Source organism: Brachyhypopomus gauderio, chromosome 11, assembly GCF_052324685.1.
Source record: "Brachyhypopomus gauderio isolate BG-103 chromosome 11, BGAUD_0.2, whole genome shotgun sequence".
NCBI classification, from domain to species: Eukaryota; Metazoa; Chordata; class Actinopteri; order Gymnotiformes; family Hypopomidae; genus Brachyhypopomus; species Brachyhypopomus gauderio.
The window spans coordinates 7,962,671-7,985,099 of NC_135221.1; the positions used below are offsets into that span (position 1 = coordinate 7,962,671).

General features: G+C 44.9%; 3 protein-coding genes across 3 annotated transcripts in view; 1 reads left to right on the forward strand and 2 right to left on the reverse strand.

The window, feature by feature from the left end:
• The window catches only part of dock4a (dedicator of cytokinesis 4a), a 47,552-nt gene extending 40,596 nt beyond the window's left edge, over nt 1-6,956 (reverse strand). Inside the window, exon 1 of the mRNA XM_077021630.1 lies at nt 6,787-6,956. Within this exon, the coding sequence (XP_076877745.1) occupies nt 6,787-6,823 (37 nt within the window). The 5' untranslated portion in view covers nt 6,824-6,956. The remainder of the gene's footprint in view (nt 1-6,786) is intronic.
• Nucleotides 6,957-7,103: 147 nt separating this feature from the next.
• Nucleotides 7,104-14,538, forward strand: znf277 (zinc finger protein 277). The gene is made up of 12 exons (XM_077021631.1): nt 7,104-7,143; nt 8,728-8,926; nt 10,491-10,579; nt 10,693-10,775; nt 11,696-11,787; nt 11,900-12,010; nt 12,189-12,321; nt 12,497-12,564; nt 13,043-13,139; nt 13,381-13,423; nt 13,539-13,713; nt 13,856-14,538. The coding sequence occupies exons 1-12, from the start codon at nt 7,110-7,112 to the stop codon at nt 14,133-14,135; spliced, it is 1,404 nt and encodes a 467-aa protein (XP_076877746.1). The 5' UTR covers nt 7,104-7,109; the 3' UTR covers nt 14,136-14,538.
• A 131-nt stretch (nt 14,539-14,669) lies between these two features.
• LOC143527607 (kinesin-like protein klp-3) lies at nt 14,670-21,959 on the reverse strand. The gene is made up of 13 exons (XM_077022914.1): nt 21,801-21,959; nt 21,346-21,462; nt 18,707-18,820; nt 18,387-18,550; nt 17,991-18,255; nt 17,449-17,628; nt 16,964-17,170; nt 16,717-16,859; nt 15,975-16,035; nt 15,683-15,891; nt 15,252-15,438; nt 15,067-15,162; nt 14,670-14,917 (listed from the first exon to the last, which is right to left on the reverse strand). Exons 1-13 carry the CDS (start codon nt 21,852-21,854, stop codon nt 14,768-14,770), a joined length of 1,947 nt encoding a protein of 648 aa, XP_076879029.1. The 5' UTR covers nt 21,855-21,959; the 3' UTR covers nt 14,670-14,767.
• Nucleotides 21,960-22,429: the final 470 nt, after the last annotated feature.

Here is a 22,429-nt window from a genome sequence, read left to right on the forward strand (position 1 = left end):
CTCAGCGTTTGAGGACAGTTTCTTTGCTGCTGTGTGCCTGCATGTACATGCTGTTGGGGTCGAGTGCATGTACGGCAAAGTGGCTGTAATATTTACCGTTTGGCATAGAGGAAAGAAGCCCAGATTGTTAAGAATGTGAGCAGGCGTTGCATCAGCTCTGTTGCTGGGCTCTCTCATTTCTCTCTTGCTGCGCTGACAGACACTCTGACGGAACTCTGAGAGTCGTGCACAGCGTTCACAACTAACAAAGGACTAGATTAAGACAAAGAGCAGACGTGTGTGTTCATGCTCCTCCACTTGATTAAAAAAAAAAAAAATGAAGAAAACTCTGGGCAATGAAATGCTTTCCGTGTCTCTGCAAATCATGAAGGGTCTGAATCAGACCTGCACCTGCTGAGGGTCCAAAAAACATCAAACATCTGAAACTGAACCGAGGAGGTTTTATGTTATCCATAACATTGACGGCTGCATTAAGAACGAGGAACACTTCACAGGGCCGTTGGGATGTTGAAGCTGAGCTCTTTCTGTTTCTCATCAAAGGAGTGAGTCAGAGAGGAGACAACGCGGTTCACTTCCCCTTTGCTATGAGGTGTTGGATTTATGCTACATTAAGTCCGCCTGCCTGCTTTAGAACGTCAGGTGCTGCAGGCTGCATGAAAACAGCTCGCATTTCGATACACGTCAACCGAGAGCCCCCAACAGCATCCGTCAGCGTAACCATGTTGGCATAAACCTGTTTATTATTTGTGTGGGCAACCTTGGCGAACGGCGTCATTTAAAGCAAAGCAAGCCTGCTGGCGTGTAGGCTGTTACCTATGCGTTACGTAAAACAGCAGCCGCTATCCCGCAACACACCCACGTGTGGAGAGTACACACACTCCCCGTGATGCTCCTCCAGGACGCAGACTGCAAGACCAGGGAGAGCCGGTGAGGGGCACCACACCCGGACGCCCTAATGTGGGTCACCAACTCTGTAACGCCCAAAGATGAATGCTGACATTCATGAGCAACACAAAGAGCACAGGACAAATGAGCTAATCAGACATGCTGTGAAGCTCAGCTTCGCTGTTTTACAACTAAGAACTTTAGTTATGAATTATATATCTGACATATTATCCGTTTCTTTTAAAATATCTAAAATGCTGTATACATTTTTTTACTCCATATTACGGCCGTTATTTATACCCCCCAAGTCTGGGAAGGATATAATATTTCAAAAAATATTATTTCTAGGCTGCTGAATCACACAAAATAAACCATGCATATTGCAAAATAATAAAATAAATGTTTTTCGGCTGTGAAGACATTTTTGCACTTTAAGAAGGCTGACTTCTGACACAAAAGATGCTCACAACATTTTTTAGTAAATCATTATTCACACAGAATTTGAGGCACTAGAGGTGAATATCCGTTATGTGGACCACAAGCCATTTTGTAATTGTCTCAAAGAGCGATAACGTTTCAAAATAAAATAATCTGGTCAAAGTGATTCTACAAGTGCTTCCTGTGTCGAGGTTTATTCACCGTTTAAATGGCGAAAAAATAAGTGTGAATTTACGATTTGAGCGCTCGAAAAGAAACAAGAGGAAGCATTTTAGCTCAGTGGCATATTGCGAAATGTAGCTGATTTTTTCTGAATAAGCTAATAACTATATGCTAACGTTCCCGCTCTACCTTACTGAAGCTCTAATTACCACAGTCATTAAAATATTCTACGCTAAATCGGTTAATGGTTTAGACTTATTTAATCCACTGTCTCGAAAATCTAATGAGCGTGCTGCAGCTTGTCGTGGCATAACCTTCATTAGGTAGCAACATAAAACCTGTTAAGATTAATACAGCCACTATAAACATATTTTGTGCTGTATCAACTCGTCGTCCTAGTAAAGTAAAAATAAGCTTAGATACGTAGTAAAGTATCTGTTTCCAGTAGTTATATTTCAGTGTAATTTAACATAGTTTTATGAATAAGAACGCAAAAGCAAACAAGCAAAACAAACCACATATATATCATATATATCATATATATATATATATATATATATATATATATATATATATATATATATATATATATATATATATATCATATATATATATTCTTCATACACACACACACAGATAGCAATAGTGCGTCAGTGGTGGAGCAAACAACCCTTCACTTCATTCACTTCAATAATTGTGATTTTCTCAAACTCATCTGGGATCAATTGCAGTACTGTGAAGAGCCATTAAATGAACTTGAGGGAGAACCCATGAGAAACACACACAGTCACACTCACACAGACACGAAGAAGAGACCACAGGCCTGCCAGTGCTGACAGGCCACACGTTACAGCAGTGAATTCATTTATAAACATGAAATTAAAACCCCCAAACTTCAGTCAAAAAATTAAGATTCATGAATGTGATGGATGTGCTAGTGCACGCGTCTCAATAACACTACACTCTTGTTCTTTCACACGGATGAGCTCGTGAGCTCGTCTGTCCTAGCGATATTCTCTGTGGAGGACAGCCTGGACGGACACCGTGTCACCAGGCAACATGGCAACAGGAAAGAAAAGAGGGAGAGAGACTGCGTTTGTGACTACAGCGTATGTATAAGCGATGAAAAGAGAGAGACAGACACGGATACGGAGGAAACCGAACACATTGAACTCTTCTGGGAGCTGTGCCATTCTCTCTAATCCTTTGTGATAGATGCCTGACAATAAATTACTCCGAACAGTCCAAAAAAAGTCTATTTACATGTTTCAAAAGTGTCTTATTCACCAGTTCTATCAACTTGATGTGCATTCAGAGAAATGCAGCTATCCCACAGCACCGTGAACAAAAAGTGGACCAGGCAGCAGTAGAGTTAGTGGATGCCATTAATTAAACCTAATATAGACATGTGCAAACTGTGTGAACAGTACTTGTATATTTTGGCAAAACATTCATTGGTGTAAGTCACTGGAGTGTCATTAGTACCCAGATGAACGAGGGGGCTGCTTTTGAAACTTAACAGTCACAGTCCTGGCAAGTTTATTCACCTGCCAGTCTTAGCAATGCTGTGCACAGTGAAACTCAGACTAGGTCTCACAGCGGCTAACAAGCAAGTTACACAGCCATTCAGTGAGCAGCCTGTCTCAGGCGCCTTCAACACTGATGCTAACGCCATACACGACGCTTTGACACCATCGGGGAAAACGGCTGGCCCAGTCATGCTGCCTGCGGGGCGCTAGACATGACCAGGCAGACGAGGTCAGGCTTCAGCCCTGCTATCTCGACATCAGACACATAGATGAGGCCGGTGCCTGGTGGAGAGAGGGTAAGAAAAAGGAAATCGTATTGCAGTGGGGCAAATGTGCAGGGGACACGCGGAAAAGCCTCTAAAACACGTCATTTGCTACACCTCATAGGATGGACGGATCATAATATCCAGGAGAACAAAATAAAAGCATATCTTTCCCTCGTGCATAGAAAGCATGAACTTCCTAGAGACAAAAGAATGGAAGAGCATGAGCACTGATGAGGCCAACACCTGAGGTCTTCAGAGACCGCATCCCTGAACCAGCATCTTCAGGCAAGACAGCATACCACAAGAATCCAATAGCTGCCTGTCACATCCTGTTTTCCCTTTCTGGAGGTGTGAGCAGGGATGAGGATGAAGGTCCGGGGGGAACTCAGGCGGACAAAACCACACCGTACCGCCAAAGCCACACAGCCCCAGAGAAGAAAGCTCCTCTCCGAAAGTCTCCGAGTGCTACATCTGCCTGTCTGCCTTTAGTTCATAACTGACTCCGCAGGACTTAAAATAAAACCAACATTCACAGTGTGACTAATAAAAAAATGGATGCACAACAGACAGTGGAGTTTACATCTCAGGACAGAACGCCACACAACTTCAACGATGACAAGGACCACAATGACATTTACCCACGATTAGTGTAGTCATTCCTTCATCTGATGTTATTTTGTTCTGCTTGGACCTGCGAAGCAAATCCAGCGATCCTGAGCAGACACTACTGCTGTCTTACAGCACTAAGCGGAATCTAATTTACCTGTGCAGGAGTTCATTTAACACCGGCACATTGTGTGGACTGGTTTACAGCGATGCCGGGGCAGAAAGAACCGGCAGAACCAGCAGAATGTGGAGCAGGAATATGGACGTGGATGAGAAGTAAGGGACTAATCCTGTAGGAAGCTCCGTCACACTGTCTCACCATACGAGCTGTCAGTAAGGCCACGAGTGACGCCGTCTCATTTCCCATCAGCCCGAGTCCACGTTGTGCCGTAACCGTGCTAAAACGAAAACATCTGTTCTGCTGTAGGCCACTCTGTAGTGTTAAACAGCCATTACAGCTGGTGTTCTGTTGTTTGGCCATTCTCTCAATAATCACGTCTGAGCATGTGCACGTGTGTGTGCACGCTTATACTAATGTTTCCCCGCTGAGCAGTGTAACTGCACCTAAACGTGTGTCTGTGGTTTTTTAAGTGGTCTCGCTTCCATCCTGCCACCGTACTTGAGCAGAGCCCGAGTGTCACAAAGACCAGGGGATAATCCGATCCAGGCCCGGTCCACCCTCGATCCAGCTCTCCCCACCAGGGACACACACAGTCGGGGGAGAGCAATAAGTTGAACTCAAATAGTTGATTTCAACATCAACTATTGCTCTCATGCCCTCGAGAGGGAAACCTTAGAAAACGTGAACATGCCTGTCCTTTCAATGTAGGGGCCAAGAGCATTCAGACAGGAATAGGTTTCTTCAAACGTAACGTTATTGGTACGTCTACAGCACGCTTGACTGTTGGCTGATCGTTTCTTCTGCGTTTGACAGAGACACTTTTACCATGCTGTTGCCTCTTTATGGACATATGGCTCTACCAGCTGCAAACAAACAAAAAACCTCAAAAAAGGAAGAGTTTTTGGGTACTAAACAAGCAACATTCATCACAAAAACATATCCTGCTCTGTTTACAGTGTCGAATTTGATGATATTTAAACGAAGCAGATGGCATTAATAGGCGACCAAGAGAAAGCAATAGTCAAAATGATGGTATGCATGCCTAGTTAACAGTACGTGTGTGTGTGTGTGTGTGTGTGTGTGTGTGTGTGTGTGTGTGTGTGTGTGTGTGTGTGTGTGTGTGTGTGTGTGTGTGTGTGTGTGTGTGTGAGAGAGAGGTGCCAGACCCTGTTGGATAGCATCTATATTTCATGAATGATAAAGGTTTGTGTGGCAGTGTGCACCTTGCTGAGAGCTGTAAGATGTAATTCAGAAGCACTTCTCCATCTTCCAGTGTCGTAGGTTATGCTGCTTCACGCTAGGCTAGCCTGCAAACCTCCTGCTCCACCTTATCAACCACAGGAGTCTGGAGCATTTTCTCATCTCACCCAGAGATTACTCTGCAGTTTAGTCAGAAGCACAGAGGGGGCCTTTCGCACTCTTTCATTTTCTCTCACCCCATCTTTCACTGATGAGGGTCATTTACGTCCCTGAGCGTCTCTGAGTGTCTCCTTTGCTTGTTTGCACAGACGTGACAGAAATGACCCTCTTTTTCTCCTGTAGTTTAACCTCTCGGCTCTCTCAGCTGTGTCTGGACATAGTATCTAGACCAAAACCACCAATCTGACAATTAGCCAAACTAGTTCTTAAAGCAAAGTATGTGATGCATATGACACAGAGCAGCCGGAGGGTCTCGGGAGGATTCTTTACAAGCCCACAGAAGTCTTGAGGTTAACACTGGCTCGCCTGAAGTAAGTCAGTGGAACCATGTCACTGTAAATCTAGAGTTCAGGAAGGCTCCTAAAGAAGTGACGTGTGGTATCGTGTGATTCTGAGTCTTTTGACTTTTCCTAACATTTGTCTGACTTTAAGGGCAGCAAACCACCCACGTCCCCATGGGAAAATGGCTGATCAAATTTTGATGGACTGCTCACCTGCACTGCTACTTAAATTTACCAAGACTCATCATTTAAAATGTTAGATAGCGTAACAACAAACTCACCATGGACATCTAAACAGAACTGTGAAAGTATTTATATTTATAGTATTTTTTTATCATTGTTTTGTAAACACATTCTGATAACTTTGCAGTGTGTGAGATAGCATTATGTATACATTTTTTTACAAATGTTTTTTTGTTTGTTTTTTGAGTCAAATGTATCCTATGAGAGCATTCATCAACATTGTTATATCCAAAGAGACAAAATAATTACAAAATAATCAACATCCTAAACCAAGGTACAGACATTAATTAAAACTGTCAGTGGATAAATGGAACAATATACTATAATGTTTCTAATTGATAGTGAATATGTTTCTTTGATTTAAAATATGTATTTATTTAAAGTCTCGTGTTTTTCAGGCAAATCTTGCATTGTTTAACTTTCCCTAAGTGAAGATGGAGAGCTAGACAACGTTATATTAAGAAGGAAAGACAAAAATAAAGGCAGAAAGGGAATAAATCAAAATGTTCACTGATAAGCACAAAAAGCAAAAACAAACTGAATGCCATTTCACCGGATTGCGGCATGTGCCAAAGAGTTAAAAAGGCCATTAAAATCAGACTGTGGAAAATAAAATGCACAAATTAACATTAGTATGTAATGTGAAATGTTCGATCTATGACTCTGACCATCAAGGATTTTGAGAAAAATAAATATGAAGAGTAATTTTCTCTGCTGCGGGCGACCACACACAGTGTCGCTGTCTAGATGCCCGTCTTATCATCATACCTGCAGTAATCCACGATAGCTATTATAATTCGGTTATAAAGCGGCAAAAAATGAAAAATTATTCTTACCAACGCCATATTTTTCGTGTTCAGTCGGGATCCACATTTTTTCGCACCTAGCAAAGAAACTGCATGCTATATAACGGGGTAATTGCGAATGATACAGTCCATATTGATATCAGCTTGGCTTTCACTGTATTGTTCCGAGGGCAGACGCACAGCATCCCACATACAGTACATTTTCCCAGCCCAGTAAAAATGTGAACTGCTTCATGGGAGATGAAGTAAATGAACGATAAATGGAAGGTAAAAAACTACAAGTCCCATGAATACTACAACAATTGCGATTGGCCCGTTCTTATTCTATTGTCACGTGACTCAGTTACTCGACGATGGCCACCCGGAAGGAGCGCGCAGAAGTGACAGGTAGTTAGCTGGACAGCTAACAACATACGCTACTACGTTACAATAGGCTACAGATTTGGCATAATTGTGCTAATTTTCCACCACTAGTGTTTAGGATGTTCTGCTGTTATTTCGATTATCGTTAAATTAAGCAACATAAAATGCGAGGTTAAGTGGCAATTTCATTGGCACAAAGTTAGCTAGTGAGAGCTGCTTGGCTCGGACTGAGAAAGAATTTATTATTAAATCCTAAACAAATGTTTTTAGATACTGAACGTGTGTGTGTGTGTGTGTGTGTGTGTGTGTGTGTGTGTGTGTGTGTGTGTATGAGAGACAGGGAGACACTGAGAGAGAGAGTGCGGTGTAGGCTGCTGTGTGGGTCGGGGTCTCCACAGTGGTGTGTTGACTTGTCCATTCAGTGTGTGTGTGTGTGTGTGTGTGTGTGTGTGTGTGTGTGAGAGACAGAGAGACACTGAGAGAGAGAGTGCGGTGTAGGCTGCTGTGTGGGTCGGGGTCTCCACAGTGGTGTGTTGACTTGACCATTCAGTGCGTGTGTGTGTGTGAGTGTGTGAGAGACAGAGAGACACTGAGAGAGAGACAGTGTGTGTAGGCTGCTGTGTGGGTCGGGGTCTCCACAGTGGTGTGTTGACTTGTCCATTCAGTGCTTGTGTGGAGCTCGAAGTGATCACGAGAGAGAGTGATATTACCAACACGGGGCTCATTACTGGATGAGTCACATACATATCTTTACATATCTTTATTTATTTATTCATCTTTTCAGTGTTTAGTGCTCGGTTTGTGAGAAACGACCATGAAGTACAATTTCAAGACAGCCTGTGATAGGTGTTTAGTGATGTTGGGTGATGGGTGAGTGAGTGAGTCATGCTTTAATTCATATTGAATCAGGGGCTCCTTTATGGATGAGTGATGTCCATGTTCTGGAATTGTAAATATATGAGTATGAAGGCCTTGAGTGAGATACTCATATATTTATTGTAACAAATTTTATTGCATATATCAAAGTATGCAAATATGTTTGTTCAAAGACAAAATAATCACACAAAAGACACAACCTTGGCAAAAAGAGCAACCAGATATGGTTAGTAGGCTGTTGGTGAATTTATTGAGGATAGATTCAGGGAAGGAAGGCAGTTTTCTGTTTTAATAATCCTAATCTTAACTGCAACCTTTTGAAAGTAACTGTCTGACAGTCAGCTGTGTGCATGTGGAGATTTATACCCTGAATCTTCCCTAATTCTGTGTTTACACAGATATTCTAAATCTCACATACCATAAAAGGTTTATTTGTTGCACGTCATTCAAAAACACTAACCTGTGCGGAGCAGAGGAGCCCCAGGTCTGCAATTGAGAACCCGTAGCTAAGATACAGAAAACATACACCAGCTCCATTTTACAAGTTTGTGGCGTTCCTACTACAGACGGCTGACTTAAACCACCGTAGACGGTCCTTAAACCACCGTAGACGGTCCCTTAAACCACCGTAGACGGTCCCTTAAACCACCGTAGACGGTCCTTAAACCACCGTAGACGGTCCCTTAAACCACCGTAGACGGTCCCTTAGCTGCCGCTGTGTTCTCCCTCCAGGTGGCCAGGATTGCATTTTGGAGCCACTATGCTTCCCTGAGCAGCGGGAGGCTGGTGATGGCGTGGGGGCCTGCCTGCTGCCCTGTGCTCTGTGCTCCAACACACATCCCCTCTCAGATAGGGACCAGCTCCTCAAACACCTGCTGCTGGAGCACAAGCTGGTCATCGCAGATGTCAAACTCGTTGCCGACTTCTCCAAGTATGACCCTAAGCGCTCTCACTGATTAGAGGCATTTAGTCTGGTTTCCTAGGAGATCTACACTCATCGGCCACTTTATTAGGTACACCTGTCCCACTGCTCATTAATGCAAATGTCTAATCAGCCAATCATATGGCAGCAACTTAATGCATTTATGCATGTAGACATGGCCAAGATGATCTGCTGCAGTTCATACCGAGCATCAGAATGGGGAAGAAAGTTGACTTAAGTGACTTTGAATGTGGCATGGTTGTTGGTGCCACACGGGCTGGCCTGAGTATTTCAGAAACTGCTGATCTACTGGGATTTTCATGCACAACCATCTCTAGGGTTTATAGAGAATGGTCCGGAAAAGAGAAAATATCCAGTGAGCGGCAGTTCTGTGGGCGCAAAAGCCTTGTTGATGCCAGAGGTCAGAGGAGAATGGCCAGACTTGTTCAAGCTGATAGAACGGCAACAGTAACTCAAATAACCAGTTGTTACAACCGAGGCATGCAGAAGAGCATCTCTGAACACAATACATCTAACCTTGAGGCGGATGGGCTACAGCAGCAGAAGACCAAACCGGGTGCCACTCCTGTCAGCTAAGAACAGGAAACTGATAATATTGGACAATACAAGATTGGAAAAACATTGCCTGGTCTGATGAGTCTCGATTTTTGCTGTGACATTCGGATGGTAGGGTCAGAATTTGGCGTCAACAACATGAAAGCATGGATCCATACTGCCTTGTATGAATGGTTCAGGCTGGTGGTGCAATGGTATGGGGGATATTTTCCTGGCACACTTTGGGCCCATTAGTACCAATTGAGCATCCTGTCAACACCACAACCTGACCATGTCCATCCCTTTATGACCACAGTGTACCCATCTTCTGATGGCTACTTCCAGCAGGATAACGCACCATGTCATAAAGTGCGAATGATCTCAGACTGGTTTCTTGAACATGACAATGAGTTCACTGTACTTGAATGGCCTCCACAGTCACCAGATCTCAATCCAATAGAGCACCTTTGGGATGTGGTGGAACGAGAGATTCACACCATGGATGTGCAGCCGACAAATCTGCAGAAACTGCGTGATGGCATCATGTCAATATGGACCAGACTCTCTGAGGAATGTTTCCAGTACCTTGTTGAATCTGTGCCACAAAGGATTTAAACAGTTTTGAAGGCAATATGGGGTCCAACCCAGTACTAGCCAGGTGTACTTAATAAAGAGGCTGGTGAGGGTATATTACTGAGGTCACCTTAACCATCAGAGGAAATGGTGATGATGCTGCTGTAAACAGAGTCAGAGCCTTCATTGGACTGCACAGCTCCCCTGTTGTCCTTTATTATCGCTAAAATAATGATGCATTGGCTGATATGTGGAAAGTGGAATCACAAGACAAACTAACACACATTCTTTATTTATTTGCATTTCTATAGCACCTTTCATACATACATGCAACTCAAAGTGCATATTAGCTTGTTAAAGGTAATACCACCGATGTGTGGGACAGTGAATGATCCATGCTGTTCGATTCAAAGACAGAATGAAAAGTTTTGCTCTTCTGACACAGGTACATGCTATACTGGAAGAAAAGGTTTACAGAACAACCCATCACGGACTTCTGCAGTGTCATCAAAACCAACTCTGATGGACCCACTGGTAGGAGACTCATGATGCTCACTGAGAGGACGACCAGTTCACAACTGGGGGAGGAATGTAGATGTACGGCGTGAACACCCTGTGTGCGTTCTCCACACCTGCTTGTCTTACAGAGCTGCAGGAAGACTACTTCCTCCTGTGTGACGTCCTGCCGGAGGACCGCCTCCTTCGCGAGCAGCTCCAGCAGATACGATTGGTGCGTTTCCTCTGCCTCCGATCGCCGAGCTCAGAACCTGTGCTGCTTTCTGCTTTTATTTATTTATTTTTATTAATTTTGCTGATGTTTGTTTTGTTTTCATGTTTTTTTGGTTTGTTATAAACATTGATTAAATATTTATCAAGGATAAATTAGTACAACTCAATAGCAGTAGTCCTGCATAAGACAGTAGAATGTAAAAAAAAAATACTGGTGTGATATTTGGTACCATCTAAAATTCAGTTTCTGCCCTATCTGGCGCTCTGAATGTGATTAATAAGGAGTATTCGGAGGGAGCCAGAGTTCTTTCTCGGGTTGTTTTTGTGGGATACAGTGAGTCAACATCATCATCATCTCGTACTCATCTCCGGGAAAATCTGCGATAGAGGTTGCTAAGCAACCCGTCTTCCCATCAGCTCAGCAGAGTGCTGCGGTGTAGCGAGCAGCTGTCGCGCAGGCGCACTGTGACCCCCGCTCGCCCGCACCAGCGTGCCGCGAGCGCTCGTGCCACTCGTGTTCACTGCCGTTTTCATTTCATTCAAGAGTGCATCAGTGATTCTTGTTTGTACACGCGACGGTTGCATTTTGCTCTGTTTGTGTGCTGCTTTATTGAAGCACACTGCATAGAATTTTTTTCTAGAATTTAATGAAATATATTGAAATGTAATCTTAAATATTAGAAATGTTTTCTTTTTTTCATTAAGGGTGTGTTGTAATGTTAATGTGCTTTATGGTGTTAAGATTATAACATCACATGAGATCATTATAATCTGTGTGTATGTTCCGTTGTACGTGTTATGACAGGAGGAGGTTCTTGTATGTTCCGTTGTACGTGTTATGACAGGAGGAGGTTCTTGTACCGTTGTATGTGTTATGACAGGAGGAGGTTCTTGTATGTTCCGTTGTATGTGTTATGACAGGAGGAGGTTCTTGAACAGCAGCAGAATGAAAGGGAGGAAACAAACTTTGAGCGGAACTGCATGTTCTGTAGTGAAGTGTTTACTGGAAACAGGTAACGAGACGCTGCGTGCGTTTGTGTTCATAAATGTTTAGTCTGTGTTGTACATGTACTGTGCTATGTGGCAGTGATGGCACTTTAGCCGTTCTCCTGTCCTCTGCTGCAGGTCTGGTCTGCTCAATCACATGGCCAGGGAGCACGCCTTCAGCATCGGCCTGCCCGACAACATCGTCTACTGCACCGAGTTCCTTGATACGCTGGAGCGGAAACTGGACAAGTAAAGCCCATGTGGCCGCGCGCACAGATGTTTACGTCCGTAAAAAGAAACGTTGAGAGTGGCGCCCTCTGGTGGTGGCTCGCAGTCGCAGCAGAGACATGTATTCAAAGAAGTGTTCGCTTCAGCAGACGAAATATGAAATATCTTTCTCATGTTCGTGTTTTGTGTGTTCTGACAGTCTGCAGTGTCTCTATTGTGAGAAAATATTTCGGGACAAGACGACTTTGAAAGATCACATGAGAAAGAAGCAACACAGACGACTTAATGCCAAAAATCATGACTACGATCGCTTCTATGTCATTAATTACTTGGTATGTTTGTTGTGTTACAAAAACATTTGATTCCTTTCATACCATTGAAAGAATCATTTCATTATTATCTGCAGTGCTGTCATGCAAAAGTGCATTTAGTGAATTTTTGTTATTCCACACATAGATGTGAAAGTTGTAAAGTGAGTGGTTTGTAACTGGATTTATGATGCTTCAGGAGTTGGGGAAGACTTGGGAAGACGTGCAGTCTGAGGATGACAGGGAGCTGTTGGACCAGGAGGACGAGTAAGATCTTTGTCTTTTAGACTGAATCCGTGCTGAGGGCCGATATACACGGCTCGCAGACGACTGATATGATTCACACTCCTGCCATTTCTGCTTCACGCTTGGGTTCATATGATTTAACCTCAGAGGCTTCTCACAATTTCGCATTTGCATACAGTAAATATTTAGGAGGACAAACAAAATGAGGTGATACACCATATAATCATGTGGTAGAATATGGGCAGAATCATGACAAACGCAAAATATCCACCATCATGAACAAAAGGCGAAATATTCAGAAAAAATACACAATACAGTTTAAACAGGTGAGTTACTTGGACCTGGGTGTGCATGATAATGAGCTGGGCGGGACCATTGAGCGTGAGGCCTCTGAAGCTGATTATGATAATGAGCTCTTTAATGAGATTGGGTGGAGGGGGCCGGGCCTGTGCGGTCTCTGCAGTGCTGAGGTTTGAGGGTGTGGCTGTGCTGTGTGCAGTGACTGGTCCGATTGGCGGGCCCGCCCTGTCTGTGCCGTCTGTCTGTTCTGCGAGCAGCAGGAGGAAACGATGGAAAAGATCTACACACACATGCAGGTAAGTGCGGCCAAGTGTGTGTGACTGGATCCTGAATGTCAAAGAGCCTTGAGGTTGAGGGCCTGATTATATGTTAGAATAATTCTGAACATATCTTCTGGAATTGTGTTTGGCTTAGTTTTTGTGCATATCCATGTTTTATACAAAGTATGTCAAACGTCATCGCTCCATTTCTGTATGTCTGTGTGAATGAATTAATTAATTAATGTTTCAATTTATATAGCACTTGTTTTTGTTACAGGAAGCTCATGAGTTTGACTTCCATAAACTAAAGACAAATCTCAGTGAGTACACATTAACCATCCATCCATTTCCAAAAGAAGTTGGAAACCACTGCTTCCTGTCCCTCACTTCCTGTCCCTCACTTCCTGTCCCTCACGTTGTCGTGTTTCTGTCCAGGCCTGAGGTTCTACCAGCAAGTCAAACTGGTGAACTACATTCGCCGTGAGCTCCACCACTGCCGTTGCTATGGCTGTCAGAGGAAGTTAGAAACCAAAGAGGAAGTGCTGCAGCATTTGAAGGAGGCAGGTCATGTGATGCAGCTCCCAGACGTGTCCCACTGGGACCAGCCGCAGTGAGTGTGCAGTTAGGGCCCAGCTTTTACCCTGATTAACACCATGACTATACCTCTTATGTACCTGTGAGTTGATTTTAATAAATGAATAGTGGGAGGAGTTATCTAAACACGCCCCCTGCTGGTCCCGCCCTCTCGACAGGTATTATTTCCCCACGTACGAGAACGACGCCTTGCTCACCGCCCTGTCGGACGACGAGAGCGGCCCAGAGGAGGCGGCCGGCGGCGCCGAGGTGCCCGTCTACCCCGAAGACGTCTCGGCCCTGAGGGTCTTAAAGCAGACGAGTGTTCTCAACACCCTGCTCAAGGACCGCCACGTCTCCAGCTCAACTTCAGCGTTGCCGGAGAGGGAAGCCGGCCAGTGGAGGAACACCGCCCGTGACACACCCGTGAGGCCCCAGCCCTCGCCCGCACGGCGCTAGTGAAGGAGCTGCTTCACGCAAGCTGACGTCATCAGTGTTGTGAAGTCAAACACCAAGATGGAGCAGGAACACATGAAACACCATGAAACATTACAGTGTGAAGGGCCCCAGCAGCTGGGAAATGGTGACTTTGGTCTTCAGGTTGGTTGTACTATAGAAACGTTCAGAGTCATCACATAGCACACACGGACACAAATGACTGCCTGATGTATTGAAAGCCATTTCCATTGTATTTAAATGTCTTCACCTTTTTTTGAAACCTCCTGGCACCATTATTCACTCTCCTCAAATTCTGATCTCAGAGGTCTGAGTGTTGAAATATACAGCTATATAAATATGTTATTACACAACTACACAATTATGAGATTATTTACTGAATGCAAATAAAACACTGTGTAGCAAATTCCTAGTTATAACTTCTGTTAACATGTGGAATTTTGGTATGTAACTGTAAGACTTTAATCACCAGACCAGAGTACCACAACTGATGGTCGGACTGCGTTTGCTTCCAGGAGGTCTGGGTTTGGTTGCAATAATGAAATTACACAGGAGCCCTTTGAAATCAGATTTAGCTATGTGACCCATGTCTAACCAGAGATATTTAGTGCATTTAGAAAGACGATTAACTGTAACTATTTCTCTGTCCTGGAGGTCTTTGTCGGACTTTTCTTCTGGGGTGCGTTGCCCAGGGCGATCTGTCGCAGGGACGACCCAAACATTAGAGTGTTCAGAGTCTCCGCGATATTTCTCAACTCCGGCCTGACGTGGACAAACACACAGGCCTGTAATACAAAAACACAACAGAGGTTAGAAACCCCATTCAAAATCAGATTAACAGCATTAGGAACATTAACAGCAGTGCCCTAAGAAATGGCCTAATGCTGAACACGATGTGGTGTTTTGTGCCCGTGATGTAGTTGGCCAGCGTTACCCTGGCCTCTCCACTCAGGCTGGGCTGGAGGAGGTGAGTGAGTTTGGAGTTCCTGAAGGGCACATGGAGCGTGTTGCTTTTCAGTGCACTCAGCACCTGCAGCATGAAAGAAGACAGGAGGAGCGTTAGACCATTAGGCGCATGGGTTAATTATTTGGCATTTGGGTTAAGAACTACGTGGGTACCTGTCTGAGAGCCATTAGAGATTTATTAACGGCCGCCGTTTCGGTCAGCTGCTGCCCCCTGACTTGGGTTTTGGAGACGCGCTCGGAGCCGGCGAGATCACACAGAGTGAGTGTGCCCTGAGTGCTAAAGCCACACACACCGTCTGTCACCTCCACCGTGACGAAGACGATGAGATGTGAGCACGAGCTGGAGGGAGCGAGCGAGGAAGGGGAGGAGGGGTTACAATCCTAAATCTATTGAGGCTCCAGTCAGTTCCAATTCAGATTTTACAGGTCAGCTACCAACTACAGAGGCTTTTAAAAACACAGAAAGGTAAGCAAGAATTACACAGCATTTGTTCTACAACCAAGACTGCAGAGTGCTTTAAAATACACACAGTTACCTACAACTACACACAATATTACACATATATAAGAGGCTGCAGTCCCACCTTTCTACATCTGTTTTGTCTGAAGTGATGTACAAGTTTTTTCCTCCTGTTTCCATCACGTTTACAATGTCCTCGTCCGTTTTCACCTCCACCTGCGTCAGACTGGGGACGGTAACTGAAGTGCCCTGAGTGCGGATCTCCACCTCGTTCTGTGGGTTCCCAGACAGGAGATCATACAGGCTCTCCACATAGATCTCCAGCATGGACACCTGAGCAGGAAGAACAATCCAACACGCTGATACACATTCACGCATTTCTACAGACCAGAACTTCTATAAGCTTGAAATTGTACCTTCAGGGTGTACGTGATATTTTCCCTCTCCTTACACAATCGCAGTAACTCACGGACTGACCTAAGCGGAAACAGAATAGTCTCTGAGCAGGTCTCCAAGACATTCCAATGCACGTAAACACTGGTGGTTTGTCACTAGACTGACTTGGCAGGTGTTTGGGGATTTGTGTTCCCGTTTTCAGACAAAAGGGGAACCGGCACACCCGGCGTTGGGTCCGGCCAAACGAGCCCGGCACCGGATGGTTGTGAGCTAATGATGTCGTTAAGACATGGAAACACGAGAAACCCAAACTGCCCGTGGAAATCGGAGCGCGCGTCTGACCGCAGCGTGGAGCTGACGCACGCCACGTCTTCCAGCACCCCTGACAATGCCGATCAACATGGACACTCAACACCTCCCCACGATCGCATGTGACACCCTAGTGTAACCTAAGGTCACATGCCATGACTGTGAAACTGGTTTTGAAAAAAAAGTTTCAGCCTAATCCAGGGGCGACATGTGTCAGTTACTCTCTGACTGATGCGAGGCTAGTTTCTGCCATTAATATTTGATGATGTGGATGGACTGGAAGCAGACCTTTAGACCTCAGACCTTAGACCTCAGACCTTAGACTGCTGGAACATACAGGCCCTGTGTAAAGCAGAGCTGATCGGGCTCGCCACATTAGAGGTGCTCACTGCCTTTATCTCACTCTTCAGGTCAGTTGAAGTCATACGGTGTGACAATTGTAAGGTTTCTTACCGGATGTTGAGCCCTGGTTGGTTCTTGGGACCCACCATCGTGTACGTCTTCCCTGAGCCCGACTGACCGTAGGACAAGACACAGATGTTGAAGCCCTCCAGACAGGAGGCTATGAACGGCAGAGCCCCGTTGAACACCTGCTCCTGTGTGTTGGCATGTGATTAAGTCACGCTAATGTAATATATAAAAAACTTTTAACACCTATAGTTTAGCACTTGACAAAAAGGGGGGGGGGTGGTTTATTTGCCTGAGAGGCGGTTGACGAGAAGACTTTGTCGAAGTGGAACTTCTTCTTGGCTCCCCTGTGGAGCAGCTGCAGCTCATGTTCAGAGGGGACGTCCAGGCAGCCAGAGACACCCGCCAGGCCGCCAGGGCCTCTGCAGCGGCAGAACACACGGATGTTGCCCTGCACCTCCAAGAGCTTGTTATACTGCGCCTTCCTCTCCAAGACCTCCTGTGGACCGCGACACGCCGTCAGTGTTTCCTGCTCTTTCGAAGTGCAGCCTGAGGTTATATCTCACTTTTCAAGGGTGTAAACATTTGCAAGGAGTAAATCAATGAAATATATGTAAAATATATTTATATAATCTATTACTCTATATCTAATTATCTGAATAATTTCAGTATTTGAATGTAATTTAGTTTTCAGATACAGCTTGGCAAAAACATAACGAGGCCACGGTTGCTACTCTTGTGTGTCATTTTTGTTGGTGGAGGGTTGGGGCGGCTCACCTTGTGGTAGAGGGATCTCATCTCCTCCACCTCCACCTGGGCCTGCCGCTCCCTTTGGCTCATCAGCTCTGCTTTGGCGCTGAAGTCCCGTAGCTGGTCCCGCACGTCGGTGAGGGTGCGGGACACCGCCGAGCGCAGAAGCTTGGCTGACGTGCTCAGCTCCCGCGCTTCTCGGCGAACCTGCACGGCAGAACCCAGTTACACGCTGGCTGGCCCAGTTACCAGTTACACGCTGGCTGGCCCAGTTACACGCTGGCTGGCATTCCACATTAGCTAGTGCGGATTCCACCTCGCTTGCGCTCCTGTAGGGTCGGAGTCCAGCACAGATGTTTGGAGACATTTTCCTACTCCTGCTGATCACAGCATTAAACAAAAAAAAAGCGGCGCCAGGAATGTTTGACCTGAGAAACCACTCAGCTGTGAAGGACTGTGGCTCTGCAGGACAGGAGCTCAGAACTCCTCCTGGGATATTTAGAGTGCTTCCAGTGAAGACCCCCAATGTGATTCATATCATTCACAGGATGTGAGATGTGCCGAATCACCTTGCGGAGGTCATGAGGATCCACCGATGCTTTGCCGGGCGGTTCGGTCGGGTGACTCAAAAGAGTGCGGAGCTTCTCCATCACCACCTGCTTATCGGCCTCCTGCTCCACCAATCTGCGCGTCAGGTTCTGCAGCACGTCGGACAGATGCTGGGACTCCTGAGTCAGACGGCTGTTCGTCTTCAGCAGGTCCTCTGCTTCCTTTTCCTTAAACTGGAGTTTCTCTTTGAGGTCTTCAACGATCTGCTTCTTTTCATAGCGACCCCTTCAGAATGTAGGATTTAAACAAAATACTTAGTGAAATGTGATTTTCACATTTTACCTTAACCTCAGAATGATATGTTGATGAACTAACCAAACCAAACCCAGAGATTAACTTCTTGGATATGTGATTACCTGAATGAGTTTAACTCAGGTAAAAGTAGAGTCTCTTCATGCGGCTGAGAGACTGTGTCTCCAAATATGGTGAGGTACATGGTGATGACCTGATCCACATCGTAATTACACTGTCTGAGATCTGCAGCGACCTCCTTCTGATCCACCAACCCTGGGAGAGCTTCCTAGAAGAGACGTATCAGAGCAGAGCACTCACGTTTTATCGTTTAACAATACAACCTCCTCCTTGGGCTGCACTGGTCACTGTTGGTAAACCATAGCGTTCAATATGCCATTTTAGTGGATTATTCAAAGACAGTGCTTATGGGAAAGAGCGCTACCATGACTTGTTGAACTTTGTGACGAACAAAATCGGTGTCCATCTCCCAGTGCAAAGGCAGGAGCAACCACATGCCAGACTGGGCATCGAAGTATCTGCAGATACTGATACGCTCCTGGGAGGAAGAAAATAAAAAAAGAATGGAAAAGACTAATTAAAAGTGCTATGGCAAGACAAATGTCAAAATAACGGAAGCTGTAATCGAAAACATGCTAGTCATTAGAGAGCAAAAATGACTATGTTGTGTATTTGTAATTAAGGTTTTGTGGTGTGGTTACCCAGGAGCCTCTGTCTGGCCATGGTGGGCAGTGATGCCGGTAACGCGTTACTTAGTAACGCGTTACTGTAGTCGGACTACTTTTTTCAGTAACGAGTAGTCTAACGCAACTACTATTTAAAAACTAGTAGTCAGATTAAAGTTACTTATCTAAAGCATCGTGCGTTACTATTTCTGCATTTCGGGGGAACGTAGGTTATATTTATTCATTCTTATTTTTTGGCTACACGTTTCTTACGCGGTTACGTCATCTCTGCTCTGCGGCGCCAAAGTCAGACGTAAGGAGAGGTTCGCCTTTAGCAGCTGGAAATACAGGCATTATTTTGATTTTATTTCGGCTAAGGAAGACAACATTAAGGTCCGTTGTACACTCTGTCCTGGCGACAGAGTGCTGTCTACTTTCAAAAACACAACGTCAAACCTGAAATAAAAAACCGGGGCTTGGCGGCGAACGTAAATTGTTACTGGGCGGGGTGTAAAATGGACTAAATTCAGTATTATATCGCGATCGATCGATCGCCGGTGGTTGGCGCCAGATCGAACTAGTAACTCATTGAATCATAGATGTGGATCAGAGTTAAATAAACTAGATTTTTTTTCGGCGTGAGATATCGGAAGTGTGGCGTGTAAGCGTGTGAAGACAGTCAAATGCGTGTGTCTCAATGCGTGAGAGTTGGCAACCCTGTAAGTGGGCGGAGTTGAACAGAGACTGTCTTATTTATTTATTTAAAAAACATGTAAGCCTATTTCAAGAAAAAGTTTACAAATGCCAGTGTCATTTTTGATGTTCCGGTTAAAATACATGTCAATAAAGTGAGTATTGGCAGAACTGGTAGTCATTTTCATGTTATAGGGGCGGGGGATCAGCCTCTGCTGAAAGTAACTAAAAGTAATCTAACTTAGTTACTTTTAAAAGCAAGTAGTCAGTAACTTAACTGAATTACTTTTTAAAGAAGTAGTCAGTAGTCAGTAGTCGGATTACTGTTTCAAAGTAACTATGGCAACACTGATGGTGGGTCCACGTGGCCTTTTGTTTATGCTGTACTTTTCTGTTGCACGTGTTGTGTTGTGGTTTTTGCCACGTGCACACAGGTGGCATGAGTGTCATTCGCGCGACACAAGTTTGTGCTGTGTAATTACGTTGTTCCCTTTTGTTCGTATGGCCGGTAGTTGGTCTTTAACATCACGGTTGTTTTCCTCCATTTGTTTTTGTGCACACTGATGTGTCGTTTAACTCCTCACACTTGCTTCCTTCTTTTTGCACCTGTTCCGCCCACGACAGAATGACCAACCATTTCAAAAGCAGCAGTCTAGCTTGTGCCTTTTATTCAACTGCCTCAAGTTTCAATGACCTGTCTGTGGGCAGGACGGCCGTCCTGCTGGGACGTGTAGGGACGTGTTGGCCAGTTGTGCTCGGTCCCTGCAGGTGTCTTAGTATGGACTGCTGCCCAGTTCATGTGATGGAGGCCCATCGATGTAGGAGGATGTGGTCTGCTGTTCCTGTACATTCTCGTATATAGCCGCATGTCAGTAACGTGACGCTGGCTTCCTTTGCGTCCCTTTTATATGCCCTTATGTTGGGTGTCTTTTCGTTAAACTCTTTAAATGGAGACTCGCATTAGCTACCTTCTTTATTACATGGTTCTGGTGTAAGGTGCAGATGCAGTGGGGGGAAATGTCATTAAACTAAACCACAGGACCCACAATAGTAATCAGACAGTGACACATGTTCTCTGCCAGGCTTGTGATGGAGACACTTGTCAACTCCAGGGTCTTTCAGTGGCTCTGTGGCTTTTAGCGCTGCCTATACGTTGAAGTCATGCTCAACTTCTGGTGGCCATCTTGGTCAGGCTGGAATATTCATGATTTTGGCCACATGTTGCCATTACATTTAGTTCCGGGTCCGGAGCCGTTAGGATGCTACAGTACTTCAGTAGGCTGCTCAGGTTCACAGTCACTTCATCACTAACGACAAGGAATCCTATTCCACCGTGTTTCACAGAAGAGGCAGGATGCTTCTACATGACTTTACGTTTTTTTCTAAGCAGTTAAACAGGGGACTGTGTGTGAAATACTATATACATCATTCATATATGATTATGGTATGGACAAGTTTAAATATGAGCTGACATTCTGCACAGCCAATACCAATGGAAAACAATATATGTTGTTACTGTACACTCACTTATAGCCTACATTATATAAGTACACACAGTGATTGTTTGCATTTCTGGAAGTGATCCGGTACTCATCTACACAGCTTTTAAACTCACTGGGTCTGAACAACAGCAGCTCACGAGCACCAGATACTGAACCAGATCTCTACTGGGCAACTTTCCAAACGTGTAATGGTGAAAACTAACCTCAAACATACAGATCTTCATACCCCCTTTACCCTGGACATAGTCTCCACGGGGCCAGCCATCTTCAGCCAGTGTGGGGGCGCTAGGTGTAGCAGTGCCTCTGCTATAGATTACCTTCTAGAAAGCAATACACACAAGTTTCAGTGTACTCAGCCAGGTCACCAATCTGTAATTGTTATCTTGTTTTTTCTGTGCATACATTTACGCATGGTACACTCTGCATTTACATGTCAGACTGCTTCCCTAACACAGCGTTCTCACCTAAGGCGTTTTGAATAACTTGCCACATGCACTGCAAGTATATTTGCACATTACATTTGAGGATGTTCATTTCCATATATATGCAAGTTTACGTTCTGTTCGAAGCTATCGCGACGCATTGTCGTAAACGTGCTCTGATCTGGACACTCAGACGGCTCCACGCTCTCTCTGCTGTCTCATCCCACTCTACTAACCTCCAGATGCAGTGTGTCTCTCGTCTCTCTTCCCACCGATGCTCCACTTCCCATAATCACAAGCCACTGATAAGGACAACGCACCGGCACGAGCCCCCACAGTCCTCTGGCTATGCTGCTACGCTCTACAAACCCACGCCAACAGTAACCCTATAGTCCCATGCGTGTGCCCTCCATTAAAGTTGAATGATTACAGTCTATAAGTACCCACCCCGCCCCACCCATGTGCCTTTACTCCACTGGTGATCATGCATGGGCAGTTTTAGTTCCCCTCAAGATCAGACAGTAAAATGGCTTCCTAAGTTCCATTTGAATACTGTACACAGCATTCTGTCATTACTGGGTTGTAGGGTCCTGTGCTGTAATCACTCTGACACTTAGCAAGGGGTGAGATGACATTTCACGTGTTGTAACTTGACACCTGACCTGCAGTAATTATACCACTGATGGATTACACACCCTTTGACAGGAGGAGGCAGTTTGCGATTTGCTAAGACTTCCCCGTACACAGTGAAGTCTCATCTCAGGTGTTTACCTCAGGTGTTTTTGTTCCAGTTGGCTAGGAGATGGAGAATTAAAGTACCAGTTAAGAATGACATTTTAATGAATACAACAAAAGTAGCTATCAG

Coding starts and splice junctions, on each gene's coding strand:
- znf277 (XM_077021631.1), top strand. CDS start 7,110: ATGGCCACCCGGAAGGAGCGCGCAGAAGTGACAG. Junction 10,776..11,695: donor AGCTCCAGCAGATACGATTG/GTGCGTTTCCTC, acceptor GTGTTATGACAG/GAGGAGGTTCTTGAACAGCA. Junction 11,788..11,899: donor GAAGTGTTTACTGGAAACAG/GTAACGAGACGC, acceptor CCTCTGCTGCAG/GTCTGGTCTGCTCAATCACA.
- LOC143527607 (XM_077022914.1), bottom strand. CDS start 21,854: ATGGGAAGTGGAGCATCGGTGGGAAGAGAGACGAGAGACACACTGCAT. Junction 17,171..17,448: donor TGAGATCCCTCTACCACAAG/GTGAGCCGCCCC, acceptor CGCGGTCCACAG/GAGGTCTTGGAGAGGAAGGC. Junction 15,892..15,974: donor ATATCACGTACACCCTGAAG/GTACAATTTCAA, acceptor CTTCCTGCTCAG/GTGTCCATGCTGGAGATCTA.